The sequence below is a fragment of the Salmo salar genome, chromosome 07, assembly GCF_965601325.2.
Source record: "Salmo salar chromosome 07, fSalSal1, whole genome shotgun sequence".
Lineage (NCBI taxonomy): Eukaryota > Metazoa > Chordata > Actinopteri > Salmoniformes > Salmonidae > Salmo > Salmo salar.
The window spans coordinates 37,611,450-37,623,835 of record NC_138297.1 but is presented as its reverse complement, the minus strand read 5'-3'; the positions used below and the strand labels follow the sequence as shown (position 1 = coordinate 37,623,835).

Genomic DNA, 12,386 nt, shown 5'->3' with positions numbered 1-12,386 from the left:
GAAAGTCCAGCAAGTGCCAGGACCATCTCCTAAAGTTGATTAAGCTGAGGGATCGGAGCACCACCAGTACAGAGCTTGCTCAGGAGTGGCAGCAGGCAGGTGTGAGTGCATCTGCACGCACAGTGAGGCAAAGACTTTGAGGATAGCCTGGTGTCAAGAAGGGCAGCAAAAAATCCACTTTTCTCCAGGAAAAACATCAGGGACAGACTGATATTCTGTAAAAGGTACAGGGATTGGACTGCTGAGGACGGGGGTAAAGTCATTTTCTCTGATGAATCCCCTTTCCGATTGTTTGGGGCATCCGGAAAAAAGCATATCCGGAGAAGACAATGTGAGCGCTACCATTCAGGAACAGTTTAGTGATGAACAATGCCTTTTCCAGCATGATGGAGCACCTTGCCATAAGGCAAAAGTGATAACTTAGTGGCTCGGGGAACAAAACATCAATATTTTGGGTCCATGGCCAGGAAACTCCCAGATGAAAGAAATAAAAGATGAAATCAATCATGCTCTACTATTATTCTGACCTTTCACATTCCTAAAATAAAGTGGGGATCCTAACTGACCCGAAGACAGGGAATTTGTACTAGGATTAAATGTCAGGAATTGTGAAAAACTGAGTTTAAATGTATTTGGCTAAGGTGTATGTAAACTTCCGAATTCAACTGTAGCTGGTGAACCAGGCTAGGCAGTCATTTGAGAAACCAAGCCTGTTGAGTCTGCCGATAAGAATGCGGTGATTGACAGAGTCGAAAGCCTTGGCCAGGTCGATGAAGACGGCTGCACAGACTGTCTTTTATTGATAGCGGTTATAATATAATTTAGGACCTTGAGCGTGGCCGAGGTGCACCCATGACCAGCTCGGAAACCAGATTGCATAGCAGAGAAGGTACGGTGGGATTCGAAATGGTTGGTGATTTGTTCGTTAACTTGGCTTTCGAAGACTTTAGAAAGGCAGGGTAGGATACATTTACGTCATTCAGCAGACGCTCTTATCCAGAGCGACTTACAAATTGGTGCATTCACCTTCTGATATCCAGTGGAACAACCACTTTACAATAGTACATCTATATCTTTTTTTTTGGGGGGGGGGGGGGTTAGAAAGATTACTATATCTTATCCCAGGTATTCCTTAAAGAGGTGGGGTTTCAGGTGTCTACGGAAGGTGGTGATTGACTCCGCTGTTCTGGCGTCGTGAGGGAGCTTGTTCCACCATTGGGGTGCCAGAGCAGCGAACAGTTTTGACTGGGCTGAGCGGGAACTGTGCTTCCGCAGAGGTAGGGGGGCCAGCAGGCCAGAGGTGGATGAACGCAGTGCCCTTGTTTGGGTGTAGGGCCTGATCAGAGCCTGAAGGTACGGCGGTGCCGTTCCCCTCACAGCTCCGTAGGCAAGCACCATGGTCTTGTAGCAGATAGATATAGGTCTGTAACAGTTTGGGTCTAGAGTTCCTCCCCCGTTGAAAAGGGGAACTCAGACCATACGAAAGAGGTTGAACAGGCCAGTAATAAGGATTGCAACAATTGAGGTGGATAATTTTAGATAGAGAGGTTCCAGATTGTCTAACCCAGCTGATTTGTAGGGGTCAGATATTGCAGCTTTTAAAGAACATCAGCTATCTGGATTTGGGTGAACAAGAAATGGGGAGAATTGGGCAAATTGCTGTGCGGGGTGCAGAGCTGTTGACCGGGGTAGGGGTAGCCAGGTGGAAAGCATGGCCAGCCATAGAAAAATGCTTATTGAAATTCTCGATTATTGTAGATTAATTGGTGGTGACAGTGTTACCAAGCCTCAGTGCAGTGGGCAGCTGGGAGGAGGTGCTCTTATTCTCCATGGACTTTACAGTGTCCCAGAATTTTTTGGAGTTTGTGCTACAGGATGCAAATTTCTGTTTGAAAAAGCTAGCCTATGCTTTCCTAACTGCCTGTGTATATTGGTTCCCTTAAATGTTGCATATCATGGGGGCTATTCGATGCTAATGCAGTATACCACAGGATGTTTTTGTGCCGGTCAAGGGCAGTCAAGTCTGGAGTGAACCAAGGGCTATACAGTGAGGGAAAAAAGTATTTGATCCCCTGCTGATTTTGCGTGTTTGCCCACTGACAAAGAAATGATCAGTCTAGAATTTTAATGGTAGGTTTATTTGAACAGTGAGAGACAGAATAACAACAAATTCCAGAAAAAAGCATGTCAAAAATGTTATAAATTGATTTGCATTTTAATGAGGGAAATAAGTGTTTGACCCCTCTGCAAAACATGACTTAGTACTTGGTGGCAAAACCCTTGTTGGCAATCACAGAGGTCAGACATTTCTTGTAGTTGGCCACCAGGTTTACACAGATCTCAGGAGGGATTTTGTCCCACTCCTCTTTAGAAAAATTGGATTACCTTTGCTGTTCTTCGTCAGAATGCACTCCCAATACTTCTACTTCAACAACAAATGTTGTTTTGGTTCCAAATAATCTATAGTTATATCCAAATACCTCTGTTTTGTTCGTGCGTTCAGTTCACTATCTGAGGGTAACGCGCGAGCGCATTTCGTGACAAAATTTCAAAATATTCCATTACCGTACATAGAAGCATGTCAAACGCTGTTTAAAATACATTTATGCTATTTTTGTCGTAAAATAGCGATAATATTCCAACCGGGCAACGTTGTATTCATCCAAAGAGAGAAAGAAAAACATTGCGAGTTCTCGTGACCGCGCATCTCCAATCTCACTGTCCCCAAGCTGACCACTTACAAACTCTGCTCCTATACTTTGCCCAGAGACAGCAGATACCCCATTCCACTTTCTGGCGGCTTTAGAGAGCCAATGGAAGCCTTAGAAAGTGTCACGTTACAGCACAGATGCTGTAATTGCGATAGAGATGTAACAGAAGGACAACAAATTGTCAGACAGGGCACTTCCTGCATGGAATCTTCTCAGGTTTTGGCCTGCCATATGAATTCTGTTATACTCAGACACCATTCAAACAGTTTTAGAAACTTTACTGTTTTCTATCCAAATCTACTAATTATATGCATATTCTAGTTTCTGGGCCGGAGTACTAACCAGATTAAATCGGATACGTTTTTTATCCGGCCGTGAAAATACTGCCCCCTATCCCAAAGAAGTTAAAATCAGACATAGCAATTGCATAAAGGAGTTCTGCATCTATAATTCTTGAAATAATTGTTATGTATTTTGGCAATGTTTATCATGAGTAATATAGTAAATTCACTGGAAGTTTTCGGTGGGTATGCTAGTTCTGAACATCACATGCTAACGTAAAAAGCTGGTTTTTGATATAAATATGATCTTGATTGAACAAAACATGCATGTATTGGATAACATAATGTCCTAGGAGAGTCATCTGATGAAGATCAAAGTTAAGTGCTGCATTTAGCTGTGGTTTGGATTTATGTGACATATGCTTGCTTTGAAAATGGCTGTGTGATTATTTGTGTCTATGTACTCTCCTAACATAATCTAATGTTTTGCTGTCGCTGTAAGCCTTTTTGAAATCGGACAATGTGGTTAGATTAACGAGAGTCTTATCTTTAAAATGGTGTAAAATAGTTGATTGTTTGAGAAAATTGAATTGTAGTATTTTAGTTGGTTTTGTATTTCACACCGTGTGATGCCATTGGCTGTTGGCTAGGGGTTCCGCAGGCGGAACGGGGTTCCGCTAGCAGAACGTCTGTCCTCAACAGGTTAATGTGCTTCTTCTTGAGCCACTCCTTTGTTGCCTTGGCTGTGTGTATTGGGTCATTGTCATGCTGGAATACCCATACACGACCCATTTTCAATGCCCTGGCTGAGGGAAGGAGGTTCTCACCCAAGATTTGACGGTATACGGCCCAGTCCATCGTCCCTTTTGATGCGGTGAAGTTGTCCTGTCCCCTTATCAGAAAAACACCCCCAAAGCATAATGTTTCCACCTCCATATTTGACGGTGGGTATGGTGTTCTTGGGGTCATAGGCAACATTCCTCCTCCTCCAAACACGGCGAGTTGAGTTGATGCCAAAGAGCTCCATTTTGTCTCATCTGACCACAACACTTTCACCCATTTGTCCTCTGAATCATTCAGATGTTCATTGGCAAACTTCAGCGGGCATGTACATGTGCTTTCTTGAGCAGGGGGACCTTGCGGGCGCTGCAGGATTTTAGTCCTTCACGGCGTAGTGTGTTGCCAATTGTTTTCTTGGTGACTATGGTCCCAGCTGCCTTGAGATCATTGACAAGATCCTCCCGTGTAGTTCTGGGCTGATTCCTCACCGTTCTCATGATCATTGCAACTCCACGAGGTGAGATCTTGCATGGAGCCCCAGGCCGAGGGAGATTGACAGTTCTTTTGTGTTTCTTCCATTTGCGAATAATCGCACCAACTGTTGTCACCTTCTCACCAAGCTGCTTGGCGATGGTCTTGTAGCCCATTCCAGTCTTGTGTAGGTCTACAAGCTTGTCCCTGACATCCTTGGCAAGCTCTTTGGTCTTGGCCATGGTGGAGAGTTTGGAATCTGATTGATTGCTTTTGTGGACATTTTTCTTTTATACAGGTAACAAGCTGAGATTAGGAGCACTCCCTTTATTAAGAGTGTGCTCCTAATCTCAGCTCATTACCTGTATAAAAGACAACTGGGAGCCAGAAATCTTTCTGATTGAGAGGGGGTCAAATACTTATTTCCCTCATTAAAATGCAAATCAATTTATAACATTTTTGACGTGTTTATCTGGATTTTTTGTTCTTATTCTGTCTCTCACTGTTCAAATAAACCTACCATTCACATTATAGACTGATCATTTCTTTGTCAGTGGGCAAATGTACAAAATCAGCAGGGGATCAAATACTTTTTTCCCTCACTGTATATGTTCTTAGTTTTAAAAAAAAATGAATGGGGCATGCTTATTTAAGATGGTGAGGAAAGCACTTTTTAAAGAATAACCAGGCATCCTCTACTGACAGAATGAGTTCAATATCCTTCCAGGATACCCGGGCCAGGTCGATTAGAAAGGCTTGCTCGTTGAAGTGTTTTAGGGAGCGTTTGACAATGATAAGGGGTGGTCATTTTACCGCGGACTCATTGCGGATGCAGGCAATGAGGCAGTGATCGCAGAGATCCTGTTTGAAAACAGCAGAGGTGTATTTATAGGGCAGGTTGATCAGGATGATATCTTTGAGGGTGCCAGTGTTTACAGATTTAGGGTTGTACCAGGTAGGTTCCTTGATAATTTGTGTGAGATTAAGGGCATCTAGATTAGATTGTAGGACGGCCAGGGTGTTAAGTATATCCCAGGTTAGGTCACCTAACAGTACCAACTGAAGATAAATGGGGGGCAATTAATTCACATATGGTGTCTAGGGCACAGCTGGGGGCTGAGGGGGGGTCTATAACAATTGGCAACAGTGAGAGACTTATTTTTCTGGAAAGGTGGATTTTTTAAAGTATGATCTCAAACTGTTTGGGCACAGACCTGGATAGCATGACAGAACTCTGCAGGCTCTCTCTGCAATAGATTGCAACTCCACCCCGTTTGGCAGTTCTATCTTAGCGGAAAAACTTGTAGTTGGGGATTGAAATTTCAGATTGTTTTTGTGGCCTTCCTAAGCTAGGATTCAGACACGGCTAGGACATCAGTGTTGGCGGAGTGTGCTAAAGCAGTGAATAAAACAAACTAAGGGAGGAGGCTTCTGATAACATGCATGAAACCAAGGCTTTTACGGTTACAGAAGTCAACAAATGATAACGCCTGGGGAATAGGAGTGGAACTGGGGGCTACAGGGTCTGGGTTAACCTCTACATCACCAGAGGAGGAGTAGGATAAGGTTACGGCTAAGGGCTATAAGAACTGGTCATCTAGTGCGTTGGGGACAGAGAATAAAAGGAGCAGATTTCTGGGCGTGTTAGAATAGATTCAGGGCATAATGTACAGACAATGGTATGGTAGGATGCGAGTACAGTGGAGGTAAACCTAGGCATTGAGTGACGACGTTTGGTTTCAACTCTGGAGGCACCTGTTAAGCCATGTGAGGTCTCCCCATGTGTGTAGGGTGGGGTAAAATAGTTATCTAAGGCATTTTGAGTGGGATTCAGGGCTCTACAGTGAAATAAAACAAGAACTAACCAGGACAGCAATAGACAACGCATATTGACAGAGAGTCATAAAGCAATCACAGGTGTTGATCAGGAGAGCTAACACAACAATGGGTATATGGCGTTGAATAGGCAGAGCGGGTCAGTTAGGTACATACAGCACCTGAGTTGAGGCTGTGGCCGACAGGTAAACAAAATGAGGTACCGTGTTATTGAAACAGTCCAGGGGGCATCAGCTGTGTAGCCGAGTGATCATAGAGTCAAAAGAGCAGCAATAGGTGAGTCAGGGTGCCATTCGGTAGTCACTACTACGCTAGGCGAGCAGGGGACACAGCGTTCAGAAGAGTGAGCAGGCCGGGGCTAGTAGATGGTTCTTCATCAACAACGTAACAGAATAGCCTGTTGAGACCACATTGGGTGATCACGTCAGCAGTCCATTCGTGATGGATCGGCGGGGCTTCGTGTCGACAATAAAGGGTCCAGGCCAATTGGCAAAGGAGGTATTGTAGCCCAAAATTAGCTGGTATATGGGCCTAGCTCAAGACTAGCTCAAGGCTAGCTGGTGCTTACTTCGGGACAGAGGCGTTAGCTAACAGTAGCCTCTCGTTTTCAGCTAGCTAGCTGCAATGATCCGGTGTAATGATCCAGAGCGGCATGATTCCAGTGATGTGGTAGGGAGAAGCAGTCCGATATGCTCTGGGTTGATATCGTGCTGTGCAGACTGGCCGGTGATGCCCGAGCTAAGGCTGGCTGGTGACCGAGAAAAAGGTGAAGACTGCTAGCTGTGGCTAACAAAGACTAGTTAGCTGGCTAGCTCCTGATGGAAGTTCCAGTTATAAGGAATAAAAATTGCAGATCCGTACCACATTGGGTGAGCGGGTTGCAAGAAAGTATATTTAGTTTGTAGATAGAAAGTGAGATTAAGATATATATACGAAAACGACCGGCTATCTACACGTGATAAGACAAAGACAAACACACGTCCTACTGCTATGCCATCTTGGAAAACCTAGATAAACTCTTGGTAAATAGTGTGGTCTGCAGTTTATCATGAGATTACCTCAGGCGAACAAAACCCAGAGACTTCCTTAATATTAGATTTTGCATTATTGACTAATAGACACAGACCTCCACCCCCCGTCTTACAGGAGGCAGCTGTTCCGTCTTGCTGATGCACGGAAAGCCCTGCCAACTGTATATTATCCATGTCATCATTTAGCTATGACTCAGTGAAACATAGGATATTCGTTTTTAATGTCTCGTTGGTAGGATAGTCTTGAACAAAGCTCTTCCAGCGTATTCTCCAATGATTGCAAGTTGGCCAATAGGACTGATGGTAGAGGCGGGTTACCCACTCGCCGACTAATTCTCACAAGGCACCCGGTCCCGTCTTCATGTGAATTACAGAGATTTGGTTCTGGTCCAGTATCAGCAGTAAATACTTAGCGTCCGATTCGTTAAAGAAAAAAAATCTTCATCCAGTTCAAGGTGAGTAATCGCTGTTCTGATATCCAGAAGCTCTTTTAGGTCATAAGTGATGGTGGCAGAAAAATAAGTAAAATGGCACAATTGGTTAGGAGCCCGTTGATTGTCTGTCTGCGAGCGGTGATCAACGATATCTAGCTACATGACATTAGTTTCATCTTACATTTTATACAGCCTTATAAATTTGAGCCTTAACTAGGTCTTTCTTTGCAGCACTTGACCATTATGACTGGACAATAATCAAGATACAACTAGAGCCTGCAGGACTTGATCTGTGGAGTCTGGTTTCAAAAAAGCAGCACATCTCTTTAATACGGACCGACCTCTCCCCATTTCTACAACAATTGACTCTATGTTTTGACCATGACAGTTTGCAATCTAAGGAAACACCAAGCAATTGAATCTCCTCAACTTGTTCAACATCCACACCATTCATTACCAGATTCAGCTGAGGTCTAGTATTCAGGGAATGATTTGTACCAAATACAATGCTCTTAGTTTTAGACATGTTCAGGGCCAGTTTATTGCTGCCCACCCATTCCAAAACAGACCAACTCTTTGTTAAGGGTTTCAGTGACTTCATTAGCTGTGGTTACTGATGTGTATATGTTTGAATCATCAGCATTCATGGACACATATGCTTTGTTAATTGGTAAAAAAAAAAAAAAAAAACTTAACATGTTTGACATTAGAGAAGCTTCCAATAAAGAAAGTCTTCTGAGTTCTATTAGGTTGCCATATTGTGGATTTAGAGCTGAGATTGAAAAGCCATAACATGTTTTTCTCAACTGGTTATGGTCAATAATATCAAAGGCTGCACTGAAATCTAAAAGTACAGCTGCCACAATCTTCTTTATCGGTTTCTTTCAACCAATGATCAGTCATTTGGTCAGTGCTTTATATGTTGAGTGCCCTGAAAGTCTGTGGTTAATTTGTTTATAGATAAATACTGTAGCATTGTAATTGGTCAAACCCAATTTTTTTCCCAACAGTTTGCTAAGAGCTGGCACCAAGCTGATAGGTCTGCTGTTAGAACCAGTAAAGGCCACTTTGCCATTCTTGGGTAGTGGAATGACATTGGCTTCCCTCCAGGCCTGAGGACAAAGACTTTCCTCTAGCATCAGATTGAATATATGACCGATAGGATTGGCTATAAAGTCAGTTACCATCCTCAGTAGCTTTCCATCTAAGTTAACAATGCCAGGAGGTTTGTGATTATTGATCGATAACACTTTTTCCACCTCTCCCACACTAACTTTACAGCCCAACACCGTGCAGGACGTTTGGCATTTGCCAGAGAACACCAAGATTGGCAAATTCGCCACTGGCGCCCTGTGCTCTTCACAGATGAAAGCAGGTTCACACTGAGCATGTGACAGACGTGACAGAGTCTGGAGACGCCGTGGAGAACGTTCTGCTGCCTGCAACATCCTCCAGCATGACCGGTTTGGCGGTGGGTCAGTCATGGTGTGGGGTGGCATTTCTTAGGGGGGCCGCACAACCCTCCATGTGCTCGCCAGAGGTAGCCTGACTGCCATTAGGTACCGAGATGAGATCCTCAGACCCCTTGTGAGACCATATGCTGGTGCGGTTGGCCCTGGGTTCCTCCTAATGCAAGACAATGCTAGACCTCATGCGGCTGGAGTGTGTCAGCAGTTCCTGCAAGAGGAAGGCATTGATGCTATGGACTGGCCTGCCCGTTCCCCAGACCTGAATCCAATTGAGCACATCTGGGACATCATGTCTCACTCCATCCACCAACGTCACGTTGCACCACAGACTGTCCAGGAGTCGGCGGATGCGTTAGTCCAGGTCTGGGAGGAGATCCCTCCGCCACCTCATCAGGAGCATGCCCATGCATTGTAGGGAGGTCATACAGGCACGTGGAGGCCACACACACACTACTGAGCCTCATTTTGACTTGTTAAGGAAATTACATCAAAGTTGGATCAGCCTGTAGTGTTGTTTTCCACTTTAATTTTGAGTGTGACTCCAAATCCAGACCTCCATGGGTTGATAAATTGGATTTCCATTGATTATTTTTGTGTGATTGTTGCCAGCACATTTAACTATGTAAAAAAAAAGTATTTAATGAGATCATTTCATTCAGATCTAGGATGTGTTATTTTAGTGTTCCCTTTATTTTTGGAGCAGTGTATTTTGCCAGTAGCGCTGTGGAACAGCCAGATGCTCTTCTGCGAACTTCAGACGTGCAGCAATGTTTTTTTGGACAGCAGTGGCTTCTTCTGTGGTGTCCTCCCATGAACATCATTCTTGTTTAGTGTTTTACGTATCATTGACTCGTCAACAGAGATGTTAGCATGTTCCAGGGATTTCTGGAAGTCTTTAGCTGACACTAAGATTCTTCTTAACCTCATTGAGCATTCTGCACTGTGTAGTTGCAGTCATCTTTGCAGGACGGCCACTCATAGGGAGAGTAGCAACAGTGCTGAACTTTCTCCATTTATAAACAATTTGTCTTACTGTAGACTGATGAACATCAAGGCCTTTAGAGATACTTTTGTAACCCTTTCCAGCTTTATGCAAGTCAACAATTCTTAATCTTAGGTTTTCTGAGATCTCTTTTGTTTGAGGCATGGTTCATATCAGGCAATTCTTCTTGTGAATAGCAAACTCGCACAGATGCTGTAATTTCGATAGAGATGCAACAGAAGGACTACAAATTGTCAGACAGGCCACTTCCTGCATGGAATCTTCTCAGGTTTTTGCCTGCCATATGAGTTCTGTTATACTCACAGACACCATTCAAACAGTTTTAGAAACTTTAGGGTGTTTTCTATCCAAATCTACTAATAATATGCATATTCTCGTTTCTGGGCAAGAGTAGTAACCAGTGTAAAATCGGGTACGTTTTTTATCCGGCCGTGAAAATACTGCCCCCTAGCCCAGACAGGTTAACCTAGGGATTCACATACTTTTTCCAACCTACACTGAGTGTTCAAAATATGTATTCAATATAGACAAGAAAAAAAAATTGTGTGTTATTAGTTTCAGTAGACTGTGTTTGTCTGTTGTGACTTAGATGAAGGTCAAATCAAATTTTATGACCAATTTATACAGAAAACCAGAATTCCAAAGGGTTCACGTACTTTTTCTTGCCACTGTATGTCGGAATAAATGCACAATCCTGTGTTCAGTAATTGTGTGTGCCTGTCTGAGAGAGATTTTTATGTGTGTGTGTGTGTGTGTGTGTGTGTACACTTGTATGTTCATCCATGTCATGTCTTACTTTAGCTGCCGTGGCTCACAGTCCACCCCTGGCAGGAGCAACCTGGCAGCTTGTCTCACGTCGTCGCTGTCCACAGAGAAGCTGCGCCTGTGTTCTGTGTGTGCCACCGCCACCCGAATCCACTCCATCAGCGGGGGCAGTAAAAGGAAGGGCCTGAAAGGGGGACACACCATTAGCTCTCACTATGTAGTCTACCTTGGCAGACTGGTTGTCTCCCACATTAATAATGTTCCAGCATACACGTCTGCACAGATACAAACATCCGTTTGGTATAGTAGGAAACAGGTCAGAAATGGACACGTAGGAAATCCGCCCAGAGCCTTATCCGTTTGTGCCATGGGATAAACATCCCCACCAGACACAAAATTGGAAGCTAGCCAGATGGATATTTTCAATGAGTATCTATTTCGCAAGTGAGTAGTTTGTTTGCACCATGACAGCTAACATTCTACCACTGACTGGCTGTGGCTATAAATAGCCTAGCTATTTGCGTCCGCATCGGGTCCATGTCTGTCATTGGGTCCGCCTCTTATTTTTCAAAGAGCACAATTCCTGTCCACATTTTAAGCCCTGCCTACCCAAACTTGTAATTTGTTGGGAGAATTGTCTGTGTGAAGAGCACCCTCCCAGGAAGATTTTATATTCCTGCTTCGAAGACCTAGTGTTGTTGCCCTAGGTCTGGGATTTCCGAGACTACTCACTAGGCTGTTCATAACCAGTGTTACTCTTCAGCATGGACAACTGAGATTTACTTTGGCTTGTCCACCGCTGTGGACCCTGCATTGGCATTGCAAAACCATGCGGAAAAAAGTTACAATCTTGATTTTGAACCTGTTAAATCATGATGTATACTGTCTTGATCATAATGTATGCTCAGAGTATCATTTTCATTTGATCACAAATCAAATCAGTTACTCTATCAAGACCAGTTTCAAGGTTTACACAGACTCCAATTATTCAAGAATTGACTGAATATGCCATTTCCACAGACACATTAATCCAGAGATAAGTTGGTACAGAAATGGCTCCTCTATGCTGTTAAAGGTTACTTCAATCACAATCTGCTAAGGAACTTCCCCTGTTTGACATGTTCATATTTCACATTTCTGATCTCTCTCGAAAAGGATGCTGATGAAATCTTCCCATTCACCATTTGAGAGGAAAAGCTCAAATTATATAACGATCGCCAAAGGGACGATCATTTTAAGGTGGGAGATAAGCTTGCTTTTCATGTCATAGGTCCTCTCATTATGTTTGCGGTTGTATGTTAAAGAAAAAACATTTATTTCTAAACTGTTGAGGGTGATGTTTATTCAAAAGGTATAGGTGTTATACTACACAGCAAATTCTCTAGTGTTGAATCAACACTAACAGTCTTCAATTTAACACTAAGCCATTATGTATACGAGTCCACTTTTCAGTGTTAAATTAACATTGTGCTTAGTGCTGATGCTGTTACACTTTCTCAGTGTTAGGGAATGTACACTAACCTGTTATGGCTAGGGGGCAGTATTTTCACGGCTGGATAAAAAAACGTACCCGATTTAATCTGATTATTACTCCTGCCCAGAAAC

At 43.5% G+C, this 12,386-nt stretch overlaps 1 protein-coding gene across 2 annotated transcripts in view; it reads right to left on the bottom strand.

The window, feature by feature from the left end:
* Positions 1–12,386, bottom strand: part of LOC106609097 (ankyrin repeat- and BTB/POZ domain-containing protein 3-A) — a 218,147-nt gene that overhangs the window by 84,588 nt on the left and 121,173 nt on the right. For both annotated transcript variants that reach the window (XM_014207500.3, XM_014207503.3), the window contains one exon: positions 10,813–10,965. In XM_014207500.3, the coding sequence (XP_014062975.3) occupies positions 10,813–10,965 (153 nt within the window). The remainder of the gene's footprint in view (positions 1–10,812; positions 10,966–12,386) is intronic.